This window comes from Poecilia reticulata, chromosome 7, assembly GCF_904066995.2.
Source record: "Poecilia reticulata chromosome 7, P_reticulata-male-v2, whole genome shotgun sequence".
NCBI classification, from domain to species: Eukaryota; Metazoa; Chordata; class Actinopteri; order Cyprinodontiformes; family Poeciliidae; genus Poecilia; species Poecilia reticulata.
Window position 1 is genome coordinate 33200065 of NC_088836.1, and position 14111 is coordinate 33214175.

General features: G+C 38.2%; 1 protein-coding gene and 1 long non-coding RNA gene across 2 annotated transcripts; both read left to right on the forward strand.

Moving 5' to 3' along the window:
• Positions 1-11564, forward strand: LOC108165622 (galactose-specific lectin nattectin-like). The gene is made up of 7 exons (XM_008414943.3): positions 1-165; positions 265-330; positions 8681-8696; positions 9260-9354; positions 9557-9691; positions 10924-11035; positions 11305-11564. The coding sequence occupies exons 2-7, from the start codon at positions 265-267 to the stop codon at positions 11385-11387; spliced, it is 507 nt and encodes a 168-aa protein (XP_008413165.2). The 5' UTR covers positions 1-165; the 3' UTR covers positions 11388-11564.
• LOC145552322 (uncharacterized) lies at positions 3343-4101 on the forward strand. The gene is made up of 2 exons (XR_014088332.1): positions 3343-3501; positions 3620-4101. It is a non-coding gene; the product is annotated as an uncharacterized LOC145552322 (long non-coding RNA).
• Positions 11565-14111: the final 2547 nt, after the last annotated feature.

The window sequence follows — 14111 nt, forward strand, 5'->3', positions numbered from 1 at the left end:
ACGTTGTAAAAAAGTTTCCAAAACGAGAACAGACAGTGACTTACTCAAAGATGTCCACTTCACAGACAAACTGAAGGTATATAAAGTCTGTGTTTCCATCTCTGAGACATCCTGTGACCAGAAACTGCTGCTGGAACAGACTCTTCAACTAATCATCAAAACAAGGTAACATTTAAAGTCCTGCTGCTCATCATGATGTTTTATGTCTTGGTTGAGTTGATTTGTGATACTAATTATGAACTTTCCTATCGACTCTTTCCACAGATGGCTGCTGGTCTTGTCTTCACTCTGCTTCTTGGTCTGAGCTTTGGACTCTGGGATGGAGTTGATGTAAGTATGGAGAAGGACTTAAATGGAAAAGATGGCTGCTATGCTGGTGTGAAAGTAGTTTTAAATTCTTGCCCGTATTATGAGAAAAATCGCCACTGGCTCATTGTGCAAACCAAAACAGATAAAGTCATAAATATTTTACTGTACTGTACTATAGGCTACCTGCATGGATAATGCATTAGTAGAAGCACTTCACCATGTGAAGTGCCCCGTATGGCAGACCCCGTATGGCAGACCCCCCATGGGTCTGCCATACGGGGTGGAAAGCAATTAATTACATTTATATCAATAGCTGTAATTACAATTTGTCTAATTTGTCCTTTAAGTTGTTTCCAAAACCTGAACTTTTATTTGAATTTGTTTTGAGTTCAGTTACTCGGCTACATTTGAAATCATATACATTAATGAGTAAAGATAAAACATAAGAAAACACCAGAAACATTTTCTTAGATGAGCAGAACTTTGTTTTGCTCATCACAAAGTACAGTGGGGCAAAAAAGTATTTAGTCAGCCACCAATTGTGCAAGTTCTCCCTCTTAAAAAGATGAGAGAGGCCTGTAATTTTCATCATAGATGTACCTCAACCATGAGAGACAAAAGGAGAAAAAAAATCCAGAAAATAACATTGTCTGATTTTTAAAGAATTTATTTGCAAAATGTTCATTGCTGGAAAAACAGGAACAATTTAGAGTTTCTGTTGCCAAGTCCGAATATTATAAGCAGCTTTGGGCTTGTTTTGTTTCTAAAGTCGCTTGTAGATTTAATGAGTCGCAGGTCGCGCTTTTGGGGGCTCCTTTTTGAACGTGAAGTTACTCATTTGGGCTTGGAAATAAGCAGAGACTCATAATAAATCCCAGAATATGTCTGGGATTCTGGGATCCCAGACATATTCTGTCCTGATGGACAGGCTCTTCCTGTCCATCAGGCTCTTCCTGTCCATCATTTCCCAGATGATCCGCCCCGCTTGTCTGTGTTAAAGTCAAGTTAATATATTTGCTGTGAATGATGTCAAGCTTCGCGTTGCGCTCCAGAAAACATGGAGACTAATATGAACAGCACAATAAACGTGAAAACAGCCACAAATAAACATGTCCGTAAAGTTGTGCGACTAAACGCCATTGTAATAATTAATATTAAGATGAAATGATAAGGAGATGAGTTGGAGCCAAATTGCTACTGCAGTTGATAAACCCAGTAAGTTTTCAGCTGTTCTTCATTAACGTGACATAAATAGGTTATAATTATGTTCATTCAGTCAGGACTTTATGCTGACTCTAGCCACGTGCATCACAGGTAGATTCTAGTAAAGCATTGATTAATGCCTGGTTTTAAAATTAGTTAACTGGACTTGTAGCAATTATTTAGTGCCCATGTGGCTGGACACCACACGGCGCGACAAACCCGATCGAACCGTTATACCTGGGATTTCTGTCGGCTAATGTGTGGTCTCTGGTTTTGAAAATGGACCGACAATCAGCCGACAACTCGTGTCGTGTGCGCTGAACATTACGCTAAGGAAATGAGGAAGGGAGGGTCAGTGGAGAGATCGGAGCTGAACCTTTTTTCATTCAGGGTCATCAACATAAACAAAAAAAGGCAGGAAGAGACGATAAGCTGATAATTAAAATGAGGTTGATAGGTTTAATTTATCGTGCGATTAATTGATTTATTGTTTATCGCGGCAGGCCTAGTTCCATGTACGCTTTCCCTGCCAGCACCTTGCACCCTGCTGTTATGTGCTGGACTGTCTCAGGGGCCTCCTTGCACAACATACACCTTGGGTCTTGTCTGGTGTGGTAGATCTGAGCCTCTCTGGTGTTCAGGGCCTGTTCCTCTGCAGCCAGGATGAGAGCCTCTGTGCTGACCTTGAGTCCAGCTTTCTGCTCCCATTGGTAGGATTTTTGGTAACACTTTATTTGAAGGGGGGTGAATAAGTCAGTCATGACACTTTCATAAGCATGACATAACACCTGTCATGAACATGAATAAACCTTCATGAATATTTATGACTGTTGTCATAAAGCGTCATTCAGTAAATTATGACACTTTTAATACAAAGTTGACATTATTCAAAATGTCTTTGTTATGACAACTTGACATTAACCAAGAAATCATTACTGTTTAATCTTTACCTTTAATAACATAAAGTTACCTAATTTTTAAAGTGCAATCAGTAATACTTTAATAGCAAATGTCTTTTCATTTCATTTTTTCTTTTCATTTTCACTGTGGCTCTTTAAATGTGTTCTTAACTTTGGAGTAAAGAAATTGGTAGAAAATGTATTTATTCACTGCATGTTTATGTCTATACATGAAAACGGTCCTTTCAACCATTCAACACAAAGGAGACGCAATCAAAAGTCAGATAACTTTATTTACCCGCGATTTGTTTTTATTTCGTTCCTTCTTACACAATGAGATATTAACATGAAAAGCCTTACAGTAGCAGACCTTATAGTAGCAGAAAGTACGATGGCCACCGTAATAAAGGCTTACAGTGTTCAGTTGTTCCTCATGAACTGATCAGTACATTACTGCAAGAGAATGCAAAAGAAAAAAATCCTCCATGTCCCCTAATGGGCTCTGCAGATTTTTCATCTTAAAGCTGCAATATGTAACTTTATCGAAATCGTGGATTTGGCCTGAAAATTCGAGCAGCTCACACAAGCCCCGCCCCCTTGCTCTCGGCTGTGTTACGCAGGAGAAAACTAGTGTGCACATACCAACTAACAAAGCTCCAGACGGCGGATAAACGGCTTTAACATCAGTAGGTATCAGTGTTATCCTTTACACTTTAAAAATAGTCAGTTCATATTTTTACGTTGCACTCTTTTTATAAGTTGTAAGTAGTAAGCTAACATAAAAGCAGTTACAGTGTATAATTACTCCATGTTAAGATTTGCTATCTATATAGGCAACATGTCAATTGGCAGTTTACATGTTCCGCTTTGCAGTGTGACATCTCATCTGTTTGTTATGCGACTAGAGTTTTGACATGGAGTTCATGGCTCCATGAGGGATTTACATCAACAGCGACATGTGGGGAGAAGAGGATGCCATGTCCATGGAGCATCAAGCACTACAGGTGGAAGACAGGTCAGAGGTCGCAGTTGGTCCAACTCCTGACCATCTCAGCAGAGGACATGGCGTGTAGAGAGTTTAAGATCAGAGGTTGCTGCTTTTGAACATTTAAGTTTTATTGTTTCCCTTTGCACATCATAAATTATATTTACATTTTATTTTATGTGGCATAATGTTAGCTGCATCAATTATTTTTACCTGTCACTAGGAGCACATTCAACAATTGAATTTACAGCAGACAGCAAGTGTTGGAGCATTGTTTGGATCGGGATCCGAGCCTTGAGGAACTCGGCCACTGTGCAACATCACCTCCTGTCCTTGTCCAAACATCCTGGAGCTTCTACCAGAGGTACAGAGAGATGGAGCTGCATGCAGCAGCCACCTTGTCACATTTCAACCCGTCCACACATGGAGGCTTCCCCTCTGTAGGCTCGAGTCCTGGGTCTGGCCAGGAGGATCTGAAAGGACCTGCAGTTTGTGGCTTGGCAGTGTGGGACTCTGGGTTCTGGTCACACAGCGGTCACCCCAAGCTGGTGTGTTTGGACAATCCAGGACAGATTTCCAGGTTCTAATGGGCAATGCAGGGGATTTATTTCAAGCAGAATATATCTACAGTGTTGTGTGCTTTTAAAATTGTTAATGCTTTTTGTCTGCATACAAATATTTTGTTTATTAAAAACATTTGTCATACATTTGTTGTGAATACTTCTCAATAAAAAGCTGTTTTGAACCAGGGAAGTCCACTTCCGGACCTCCATATGAATTTCACTCGTCATCCGGGTCACGTGTCTGAAATCCAGCAATACGGGAACAAGGAAAAGACTTGATTTTTTTCACAGATTATCTCTCTTCTACAAATATGACCAAAAGTTACATACTGCACCTTTAATCATTAAGGGTTTTTTGTCCCCATAAAAATATTTGCTCATTTATATTTATGAGCATATAAGGAGGATGCTCTCTGTCCATCCTCCTTTCTCCATCTTTGCACACATACATGATCCGTTGAAAAAAAAGGAGACATATAAAAGATAGATGTGAAGGACGAATAAATACAGTACAGAGAATGAATAGAGAACATTGTCACATTTTTCTTCCTTAGAAATGTTCTGTGAAATATGTAGACATTCAAGATGTTATTTCTTTATCAACTACTAAATATATTTTGTTTGTAATAATAGTCTTTAGAGTAATCAACTGTTCTACAGAAAGGCTGCTATTTAAAAAGAAAGCAGGGGTGCACTGATTGCAAATTTCTGGCCGGTCACCGATATTTAAAAAACCTGAATTGCTGATTTTTGTGTGTGTGCAAAATATAGCAAAAAAGTCATTAAGTTGGGGTGACCGTTGTAAACTGTGCAAATGGAGGCCTGGTGGGCGAAACTGTCCATTAGCCCTCTCTCATGGCACAGCAAAAGGAGACAGTGGCTCATTATTTATATGTGTGTGCATGTTATGTGTAACTGTATGGGGGCCCTCCTAAGTCTGACCCTGTGCACTATCGTTTAAAACTAGTGAAATCTCCGGTTTTAAGTTCATAAGCAGTTGTTTTAATTGAGCAAAATGAGGTGGAAATTAGCACTCGCCACTGACCAAATGCGGGTAAAAGTATGAAGTGACGTGTCAGGCGACGCACCGCCACTGTGGCAGGTTGACAATTTGAACAGAAAAACAACAAAAAAAGATGCATTCAGTTTGAATTTTTGTCTAGTGGAGGAGTGGCTGACAGGACTGAGGCACATACTGTATATAGGACAGACCTAGGCTGTCATAATTTAACAAAAATAAAATATCAAATATAATTTTTATCGACTGCGATAGCCCATCATTTCATTGACGGCCATTGGGCTTATCCAATTAAATCCCTCAGTCCTCCTTGGCCCGAGCTTGAGCTTGAATCTCCTGGTAAAACATTTATTTAGCTTCTGTAAACCCAAATTGATGCTGGAGTTGTACGTTAATGTTGAGTTGCTGCTGGATTCAGGTCCAATGTAGGTCAACGATTAGCACCGATCTACAGAAATCAGTGTTTGTGTCTGTGAAGCATGTGGAGGAACAGCAACAGCTCAGGGTTACTGTATGCCTGGGTAGGTTATATTTAATTTATTTTGCCTTGTTTTTGTTTGTTTTTTTAAGCATGAAAGTCCCACTGAATAAACGTTATATTTTCTGTCCGTGACTCGCACTGAGCTAGCTGCTAACAACATTAGCACTCTGAGGACAACCAGGCTACGGCATAAAAATAATATATCTTACCTTACATATGAATGGTTGGCTTTCTAAGCAACTGTCCAATAAAACATCTGAAAATACAATTTAAACGATGCGATCGTTACCTGTTAGAAAGTGGTGCTGCAAACTGCTGGGTTTTTGGGTTTGTTTTGCTTTTCATTTTATTTAGTGTCATGTTTTAATTCACTTTAGTTTAGCTCTTCATGGTCCTTTTGATATTATTAGAGGTATTTAGTGTAGTTAGAATTATATTATTGCTTTTCCTGTCTGAGTCCATGTGAAGCCTTCTTTAATGACTATAGTTTAATTCTATTTTATCCTTCTAGTTATGTCTTATTTCAGCCTCCCTGCAGGGTTTCTAGTAATGTTTATTTCTTAATTTGATCACCATGGGTTCAGTTATTCTTCCATGTCTGAGTCTGTATCTTTCTTTAGTAATTCTAGTTGGGTTATTTCTTTGTTTAGATCTAGTTTCTCTAGCTCTGTGTTCCTTAGTTCTTATTGTTAGATCAGCCTTGTTTCTATTTAGTTCTGGTTTCCCTCATATCTTTCTCTCCTAGTTCATCAGGTTTTCTTTACTCTTAGTGTCTTTTGTATTGAAGTATTTTTCAGTTCCCCGTTTCCTCCCGTTTGTGTCCCAGCAGATCTCCTTAGTTTCCCTGTGCCACCTTCTCCCCAGCGCTCAGCAGCTCCTGAGCCAAATTACTCTCACCTGCTGTCACTCTTCTCATTTAGGCCATTAAGCTGCTTAAGCTCCTCTTTTTCAGTCACAACTCGACAGTCCAATTTGTTATCCTGCTCACCACGTTGCCAGTTGTTACCTTTGTTATCCCTCGTGTTTCCTGTTTCATTGTGTTTAGGATTTCCTTGTTTTCCCTGAATTTTGGATTTAGTTCGTTTATTTTGTTCATTAAAATAACATTCACATAAAGTACCTGCTGCATTTGCGTCCACTGCCACATCATGACACAAACCAGATGAAAGAGCCCATCTTTAAACATTTAATGTGTAATTAAACAATTAAGGTGACAAATTTTATGAAATAGATCACACTTTAATAAATATTTGTTGTATTTAATATATTTCAGGTAAGTGAACATGTAATAAAATAGATCCTGTCCTAGAATTGTATGCAATTGAACATTATGGGTAGCAAGTGATCATCTGAGGTAATACATTTTATGAATATTTTTTAATATATTTTTTAAAATATAATTTTGGTTAAAAAAGGGTCAAAATGGAATAAAAATATGCCTAATCTATATAGTTTAGTAGAATAATTTCACACAGATTTTGAGTTAATATGTCACATGACCTAGAAGCTATTTAAGAAAAATACAAAAATGTTTACTACAAAAATAGCTAAAAATATATAAAAAGTTAAAATGTAATAAAGGTGAGTGTTTCTCATCTATACAGTCTAGTAGAACAATTTCACACAGATTGAGTTAATGGGACACGAATTGGAAGCTACTGAAGAAAACATTTAATATTAAAATTATTGAACATGACTTAAAATTTTAATAGAGGATAGTGTGTCTCGTGTAACAGCGTGAATGACCTCTTTTTTGTATCAGTTGGTTACAAGACAAGGCATTTATTTACAGGAGTGTTCGGAAATTGACGGTCCCGATGTGGATCTCCGAGCGCTTGATGAGGGACTAGTAAAGAACAGCTGGCCAAAATTAGTGTTCATAAAATAGATCAACCTTGAGCTGAACGTCCCTTACTCCGCGGAGCGCAAGATATCCAGTATCCAATTTGAAAACAACTTCACTGCGGTCGGTAACACACACAACATGTTACCGACATGTTTTGGTCTGTGGACACCAAAAATGGCGCCGAGCGACGTAAACGTCATACGCTGTGACGTCAGCTCCAAAGCTCTATTAGATCGGTTGGAGCAACCGTACAGGACTCAGACGTTAGACATTTTGATGCTGGATCAACAGAAATAAATGGGCTGCATTCGGTGACGTCAGTGTTACGTCATCTGAGACCCAGCAATAAAATAAATACAGTAACTTCCCAGAAAAAATGGGAGACTTGACATAGGAATGACGATGGCAAGTGGAATTAATGAACACGTTTTGAGATGTTTTTAGTTATAAGAATAATTGTGTATTGCTATAGAAAATGTAATTGTAAAGAATAATAGAGTTAGAAAACAGCTATTGATAACATTTAAAAATGACAAGACACTTCTTCAGTAAATACTATCTGGAGGAGTTGTAGCCAAAATGTGGAAATGTTCAACAGAGGAAATGATTGCAAGAATGTTTGGGTTGTGTAGTTAAATTTGGTGAGTAATTACGTCAAGTGAAGTTATTGCACTACACCTCTGTTAAGGTATCCATTCTTTATGTTAAATTAGTTTGTGTACGTACATATATGCGGTAAACTTATTGTCAGTAAATTCGTTTTCATGGAGTTAAGAATAAATAACGTATTTTATGTCATTTGCTTGTACTGGTGGGGTTTTAATTGAAAGAAAATAACAGTGGCTGGTGAAATGTCTGAGTGGCTGGTAAAGAATTTTAATTTCCACCCCTGCTAGATACTCTCCGTTTGCTTAATTGGCACATTATGTGAAAAGCAGATAGAAGATGAACATGGTGGTTAACGGTCTGAAGGCTGTTCATGAAAGCTATGAGCTTTGGGAGGGGGTCAAAGGGGAGAGAGAGAGACGGCTGGAGAGTGAGAGGCTCCATCACAAAGCAGTTCAGAAACAATTCAGAATGAGAAAAAGAGAAATTTCTAAACGGATGAAGACATGCCTATTGGTAGCCGATCTATCCTGACTCAATGTGCAGCCGTTCTCCCGGTACTGTGTCCTGGCGCAGAGTCTTTTAGCGGTACGCAGTACCGGATCATACCAGTTTACTGCCACCCCTGCTGATATGTCCCACTTCTGAGAGTAGACTGACTGACCCAGATCAGATGGAGCAATCTGAGCCATTATTTGGTTGAAATTAAATGAAGAAACTTTGTTTTGTTGGGAATTTTGTTCTGAAACTTTGGGTTTTTACCTCCACAGGCTTGTCAACTGACAGGTGCGTGCTTCTTTTATTGTTGGAGTTTCTAACACCTAAAAGACAAAAATATAAGATAAGAAACATTTGCATAGATCAGCTTTATTGGGTCGTCCTTTCAGCACAACTTCAGGACTTAATTTCTGTATAAAGTAAATTAATAAATTGTTTAGTCAGTACATATTGCATAGAAACATCCCATCCTAAAGGCAGATGGGTCACACTAGTTTTTACAGAAGGCAGCTAGAAACACTAAGAAGGCAAATTATTGTCTGAATAAAATTAACTGAATCAGAACCAATAAATGTGTTATTTCAGAGGTTTTTTATGTGAATATATTTTCTAATAAACCCTTTGGTAGATGAGCAGTATTTTTAGTTGATTATTGATTTAACATTGATCATGCTTTTTCCATTATTATTGGCTGATATAATTCCCATTTTTATAATTTGGATTAATTTCTCATATTTTTTAATGTATTTGTTCCATAATGTTTGATGCAGCTGAACTTCTGGATTGTATTTGGTGATAAAATGATGCTGATTATTGGATGGATGTATTTACCTTCTCTTCATATTTCCCAGTTGCCAATTGTGATGAGTGCACTCCTGGATGGGCTTGGTACGACGGTCGATGTTTCCTGTTTATAAACGTTTCAATGTCCTGGTCTGATGCAGAGGTACAACAGATGTGCTGCCCACAGATTTCCTACATTCAAAAGAAATGTAAATTTATTGATACAAGACAATGAAATTCACCAACAACAAGGTTACAGAAACTGATTTAAACAAATAGAACCATAATTTCTAAAGGTCGATATTCAGCTGCACCAACTGTCTCACTGCACAGAGGAAAGTTTAAACCACTGTGTTCTTTTTCAGAAATTTTGCCTTGCATTTGATGGACACCTGGCCTCAATGAGCAGTACAAATGAGTACAACTTCATCAGACACCTTGTCCACAAAGCAACTGGACAACACACACAAACTTGGGTTGGAGGTCATGATTCACCAGAAGTGAGATTTTAAAAACACAAATAACTATGTCTGGTTGATCACTTTTTATGTCAATATGCATTTCTCATGGCACTTTGTGTAAATTCTTTGAGACGACATTTGTTAATTGGCGTTATATAAATGAACTGAATTGAACAGGTGTTCCTAATAAAGTGGTCAGTTGAGTCAAAGACATTCCAGTTGACCCTGGTTATAACACGATGCAGTAAATTGCAGATTAGAATATCATATAGTGATAACGGTATAATCACTAAAGCCACGAGAAGTGGTGGTGTATTTCAGTTTAAATTTATGCCACATAGATTGTTTCCGGTCCTGCTTGCTCCTATTGTTTTTAGCCAAAGCTGCAAGATCTGTACCATGAACAAGAAGCAAAAGTTCAAATATCTGCGAGCTACTGGTACAACTGAGTTTTGTTGTGTGTCGTTGTGTCCAGTAATTAGGTGGTACCATCCGGTGCTCAGTTTTTTTCATTTTCCTGCTGATATCAAGGCGACAGTGGACTGTAGCCAAAACTTAGCCAATAAAGCTAACACACAGTTTGTAGCTGCCTATTTCAAACCTGAGGATATTGAAGATCCAGCGTCAGAAATGCGAAGAGGGAGACTAAAAAGGAGCTGTACGTTCTTCGTTCAGTGGAATAATTTGTTGGATAAAAATAATGCAGGAGGAAATCCACTGCTACGGGAACAAGCTGAGAACAGAGGCAGCGATTCGGCACAATATCAGGTGCGGGCTGGGATGTGTGCCAATTGGGGCCCGGAGGTGCCAGGGAGGGAGGAATGGTTTCAAGTCGCATTAATGTCTGATTATAGATGGAGAAAGTGTGCCCTCGCCTGTTCAGAAAGGTGTATATAATGTTAAAGTTACTGTCCCTCAATGGAATATATAGCAGTCAGTCCCAGTGACTGACTCACGATTGAGCCAATGTGCTTCCTGGGTAAAAGTGAAACGAGAAACGCGGCAAACCAAGGTTGTTGTACTGAATAACTGACTATGCTAAACTCCCTCATGCTGAGGAAGCATGTAGCAACAGTGGAGAGGAATGAGAGGAGACCTCCAACAGAACCAGAACCTGCTTCTGTTTTTCCACCGGCTGCTCTGACCAGCTGAGGGTTTTAAATAGAAATGATCCAAACACAGTTCACATTTTCTACAATGAGTGACTGAAGTCTAGGTTGGTTCTGTGTGATTTGTTTGCATTGGAGCTTAAAACTAAGATGTTCTTTCAGGAAGGCTACTGGTTTTGGAGTGACGGTTCCAAGTTTGTGTTTAATCAGTGGGGCCCCGGTGAGCCAAGCAATAGCGGTGGAATCGAAGACTGCATGGACATCAACATATTTGGTATTTATTACTGGAGATACACAATTTGCAATTAAATAATTTAGCTTAAATGCATGTTTTAATAACATCTTTAACTGGTGGCTTAGCAGGTAGGAGTTTGTCCTGTAATTGGTGGGTTCCTGGTTTGAAAACCCACTCCATTTATGTCTGTTGTATCTTGCCCAAGGACACAACAGACACTGATTTGATCAGTTATGTAACTGATCAGATCATGTCAAAGTCTTTGTCAAAGGTCTTCAGTCGGGATTTGTCTTTTTGTCTCTTTACAGGACGAGATTATGTGAATGATAATGTCTGTAGCCTGAAGCTCCCCTTCATCTGTGTCAGACCCCTGTTACCTTCTTATGCCTAAAAACCTGAAATGCTCATATGGGTTTCCTGCTGGTGATGTCACTTCCACCTGGATGTTAAGCGTCGATGACATCTCTGCTGGAAGAACCTGAATTCCCTTCATTTCATCACTTAAATAAATGTTTTCTTTCTCTGAAATCTGATAGATTTAATTACAGGATTAAAAATGTCAAGATTCCATTTAAGCAGCAGCTTATAAACTAATTTGGAATATTTCTAAATCTCAGCTATAACTTTATGCTGAAACTCATGAGGGGCCTCATGCATAAAAGAGTTTGCAGTTTTCACACTAAAACTTGGCGTACGGACAAACTTAGAAAAGTGCGGCGTACAAAAAAATCCACATGTATGAAGCCGAGGCCGCGCACCTTTCCTTTATAAATCCTAATTTAAAGGAAACGGAGAAGCTGCTTGTCGCCCGTTGCCTCCATAAATACATATTAATGTAAATTTGTATTAATACCAGAAATTCTGTTGCCACGTGAAGCAGTAACCATGGCAATGGCCTTGTTTGTAGAAGTAGAAGTATTTATAATAATAATTACATATTTTATTTAAAAGGTGCTTTCATATGATCACCTCACAAAAATAAAAATGATACATTTTAAAGAAAAAAAAATCTAAATAAGAAAATAAAGATCAAGTGCAGATGGTTGCAGCAGAGCATCCAGGTCAGACCTGCTGCAGCAGCAGAGCATCCAGCAGCTCCTCACTCCACTATTCTTACCTGCTATCCAGAATCTCCTGAGGCAGCGCCGCATACAGGCTGAGGATGCAAAAGTGAAGATGATTGCAGAGATGGTTTTACATGAACTGAAATCGAATACGGAATCCAGACCGCAATTACTGACATGTATCAGGACATGAACAGTGATGAAAACCTCAATCAACTCTGCTCTGTTTCAGAGTGTTACACTATGAATGAAAAGTAATCGCTCTTCTGTGCTGACTTGTATCATCTTATTTAGCATGTTTAAGCATTTTAATCACTACCCTTTACTGGTTGATTTCTTGCCAATTAAAAAAAAAGTTTTAGTTACATTATTATTAGTGTGATTAGTTTGCGTTAAATATATCTTTATATATGTATTATTGGTTAACATTTAATTGTAATTTCTAGTAAATAATTGTAATGATTGTGATTTCTTACTATTAAAGGAGGAATAAAACCTTTGTACCACAATCTTGTTTTCTAACAACCGATCACCAAAGGAGGTGACAGAAGGATGGCAGAGAGAAGGTTAATGTAAAAGGTTTACTACACTCCATCACACCCCGGTAGTTTAGGAGGAATAGCTAGACTGAAAAGAGCTCTGCAGGATGAAACGGAAAAGAAGGTTAAGGTGGAAAAAGTACAAGGTTTTTTATCAGAACAAGACACCTATACTCTGCATAAACCAGCACGCACAAATTTCCTGAGAAACAGAGTTTTTGTCACGGGGCCTTTAAAACAGTCTCAAGCAGACCTTTGTGATATGCAAGCCTTGGTCAAGGAAAATAATGGGTATAATTACTTATTGACAGTCATTGACATATTTTCTAAAAGAGCGTACATACGAGTTTTAAAGAGGAAGACTGCTGACCAGGTGGTAAAGGCCTTTGAATCAATTTTCAAAGACAGTCAGATTCCTAAAAAATGGCAAACTGATGCGGGTAACGAATTTTTTAACAAAAAATTTAAAGCTTTAATGAAGAAGCACGGCATTAAAAATTTTTCCACCACGAGCGAATCAAAAGCATCTGTCAATGACAGGTTTAATCGCATGTTAAAAACAAGAATGTGACGATATTTCACCGCTAATAACACCCGTCGTTACATCGATGTTGTGCAAGACTTGGTGAAAAGCTACAACTATGGGTATCATACAAGTATTAAAACTAGGCCTATGGAAGTGAATTCAAAAAATGCCTTTCAAATCTTTCAGAACCTGTACGGTACATCCTCAAGCATACATCGCAAGAATTCCAAACCTAAGCTTAAGCCCGGGGATCTGGTTTGAGTATCTAAATTACGTGGCGTTTTTGATTAAAAAAATATGAACAGAATTTTATGGATGAGGTGTTTACTGTGGTTAAAACCATACTTCAATCTCCTCCTGTATACAGACTCAAAGACTTGGATGATGAACCTATACAGGGCTCTTTCTATGAAGAGGAACTTCAGAAAGTGAAATTGTGTAAAGATAAAATGTACCAAGTGGAAAAAATATTAGGTCGTTGCACTGTTAGAGGCGTTAAACAGGTATCTGTGCATGGGAAAAAATTGGCCTGAGAAATTTAACAACTGGGTTAGAGAGGATGACCTTCAAGATATATAAACAAAACAGCACCATGGAGTGAATGGTAGAGGATGAAGGGTTCTATATTACCTTATTGGTCTAAACGTTTTTAAGGAATACACCATTTCAAGTTTTTGTGTGAATTTAGCGCAGCATATTAATTTAGAAGGAGCATGGCTGGTTGCTTTGACAGAGATTTATTATCCACACACTTGGTATAATGTTCCAAAAGATTCTGCGTTCTTTGAATGGAGAAACACGGGGAAAGAAAAAAATTCTCGACGGAATATCACACCCGGATACTATGAGACAATAATACAGCTAAAAAACCAGATTGAGTCTCATCTTAGAGTTATAAAAGTTGGTATTTTTTTCATATGAATATTGTTGAAAATTGAATCTGCTTCTGAAAGAATAATCTGAGTATCAATTACGTTTTCACGCTC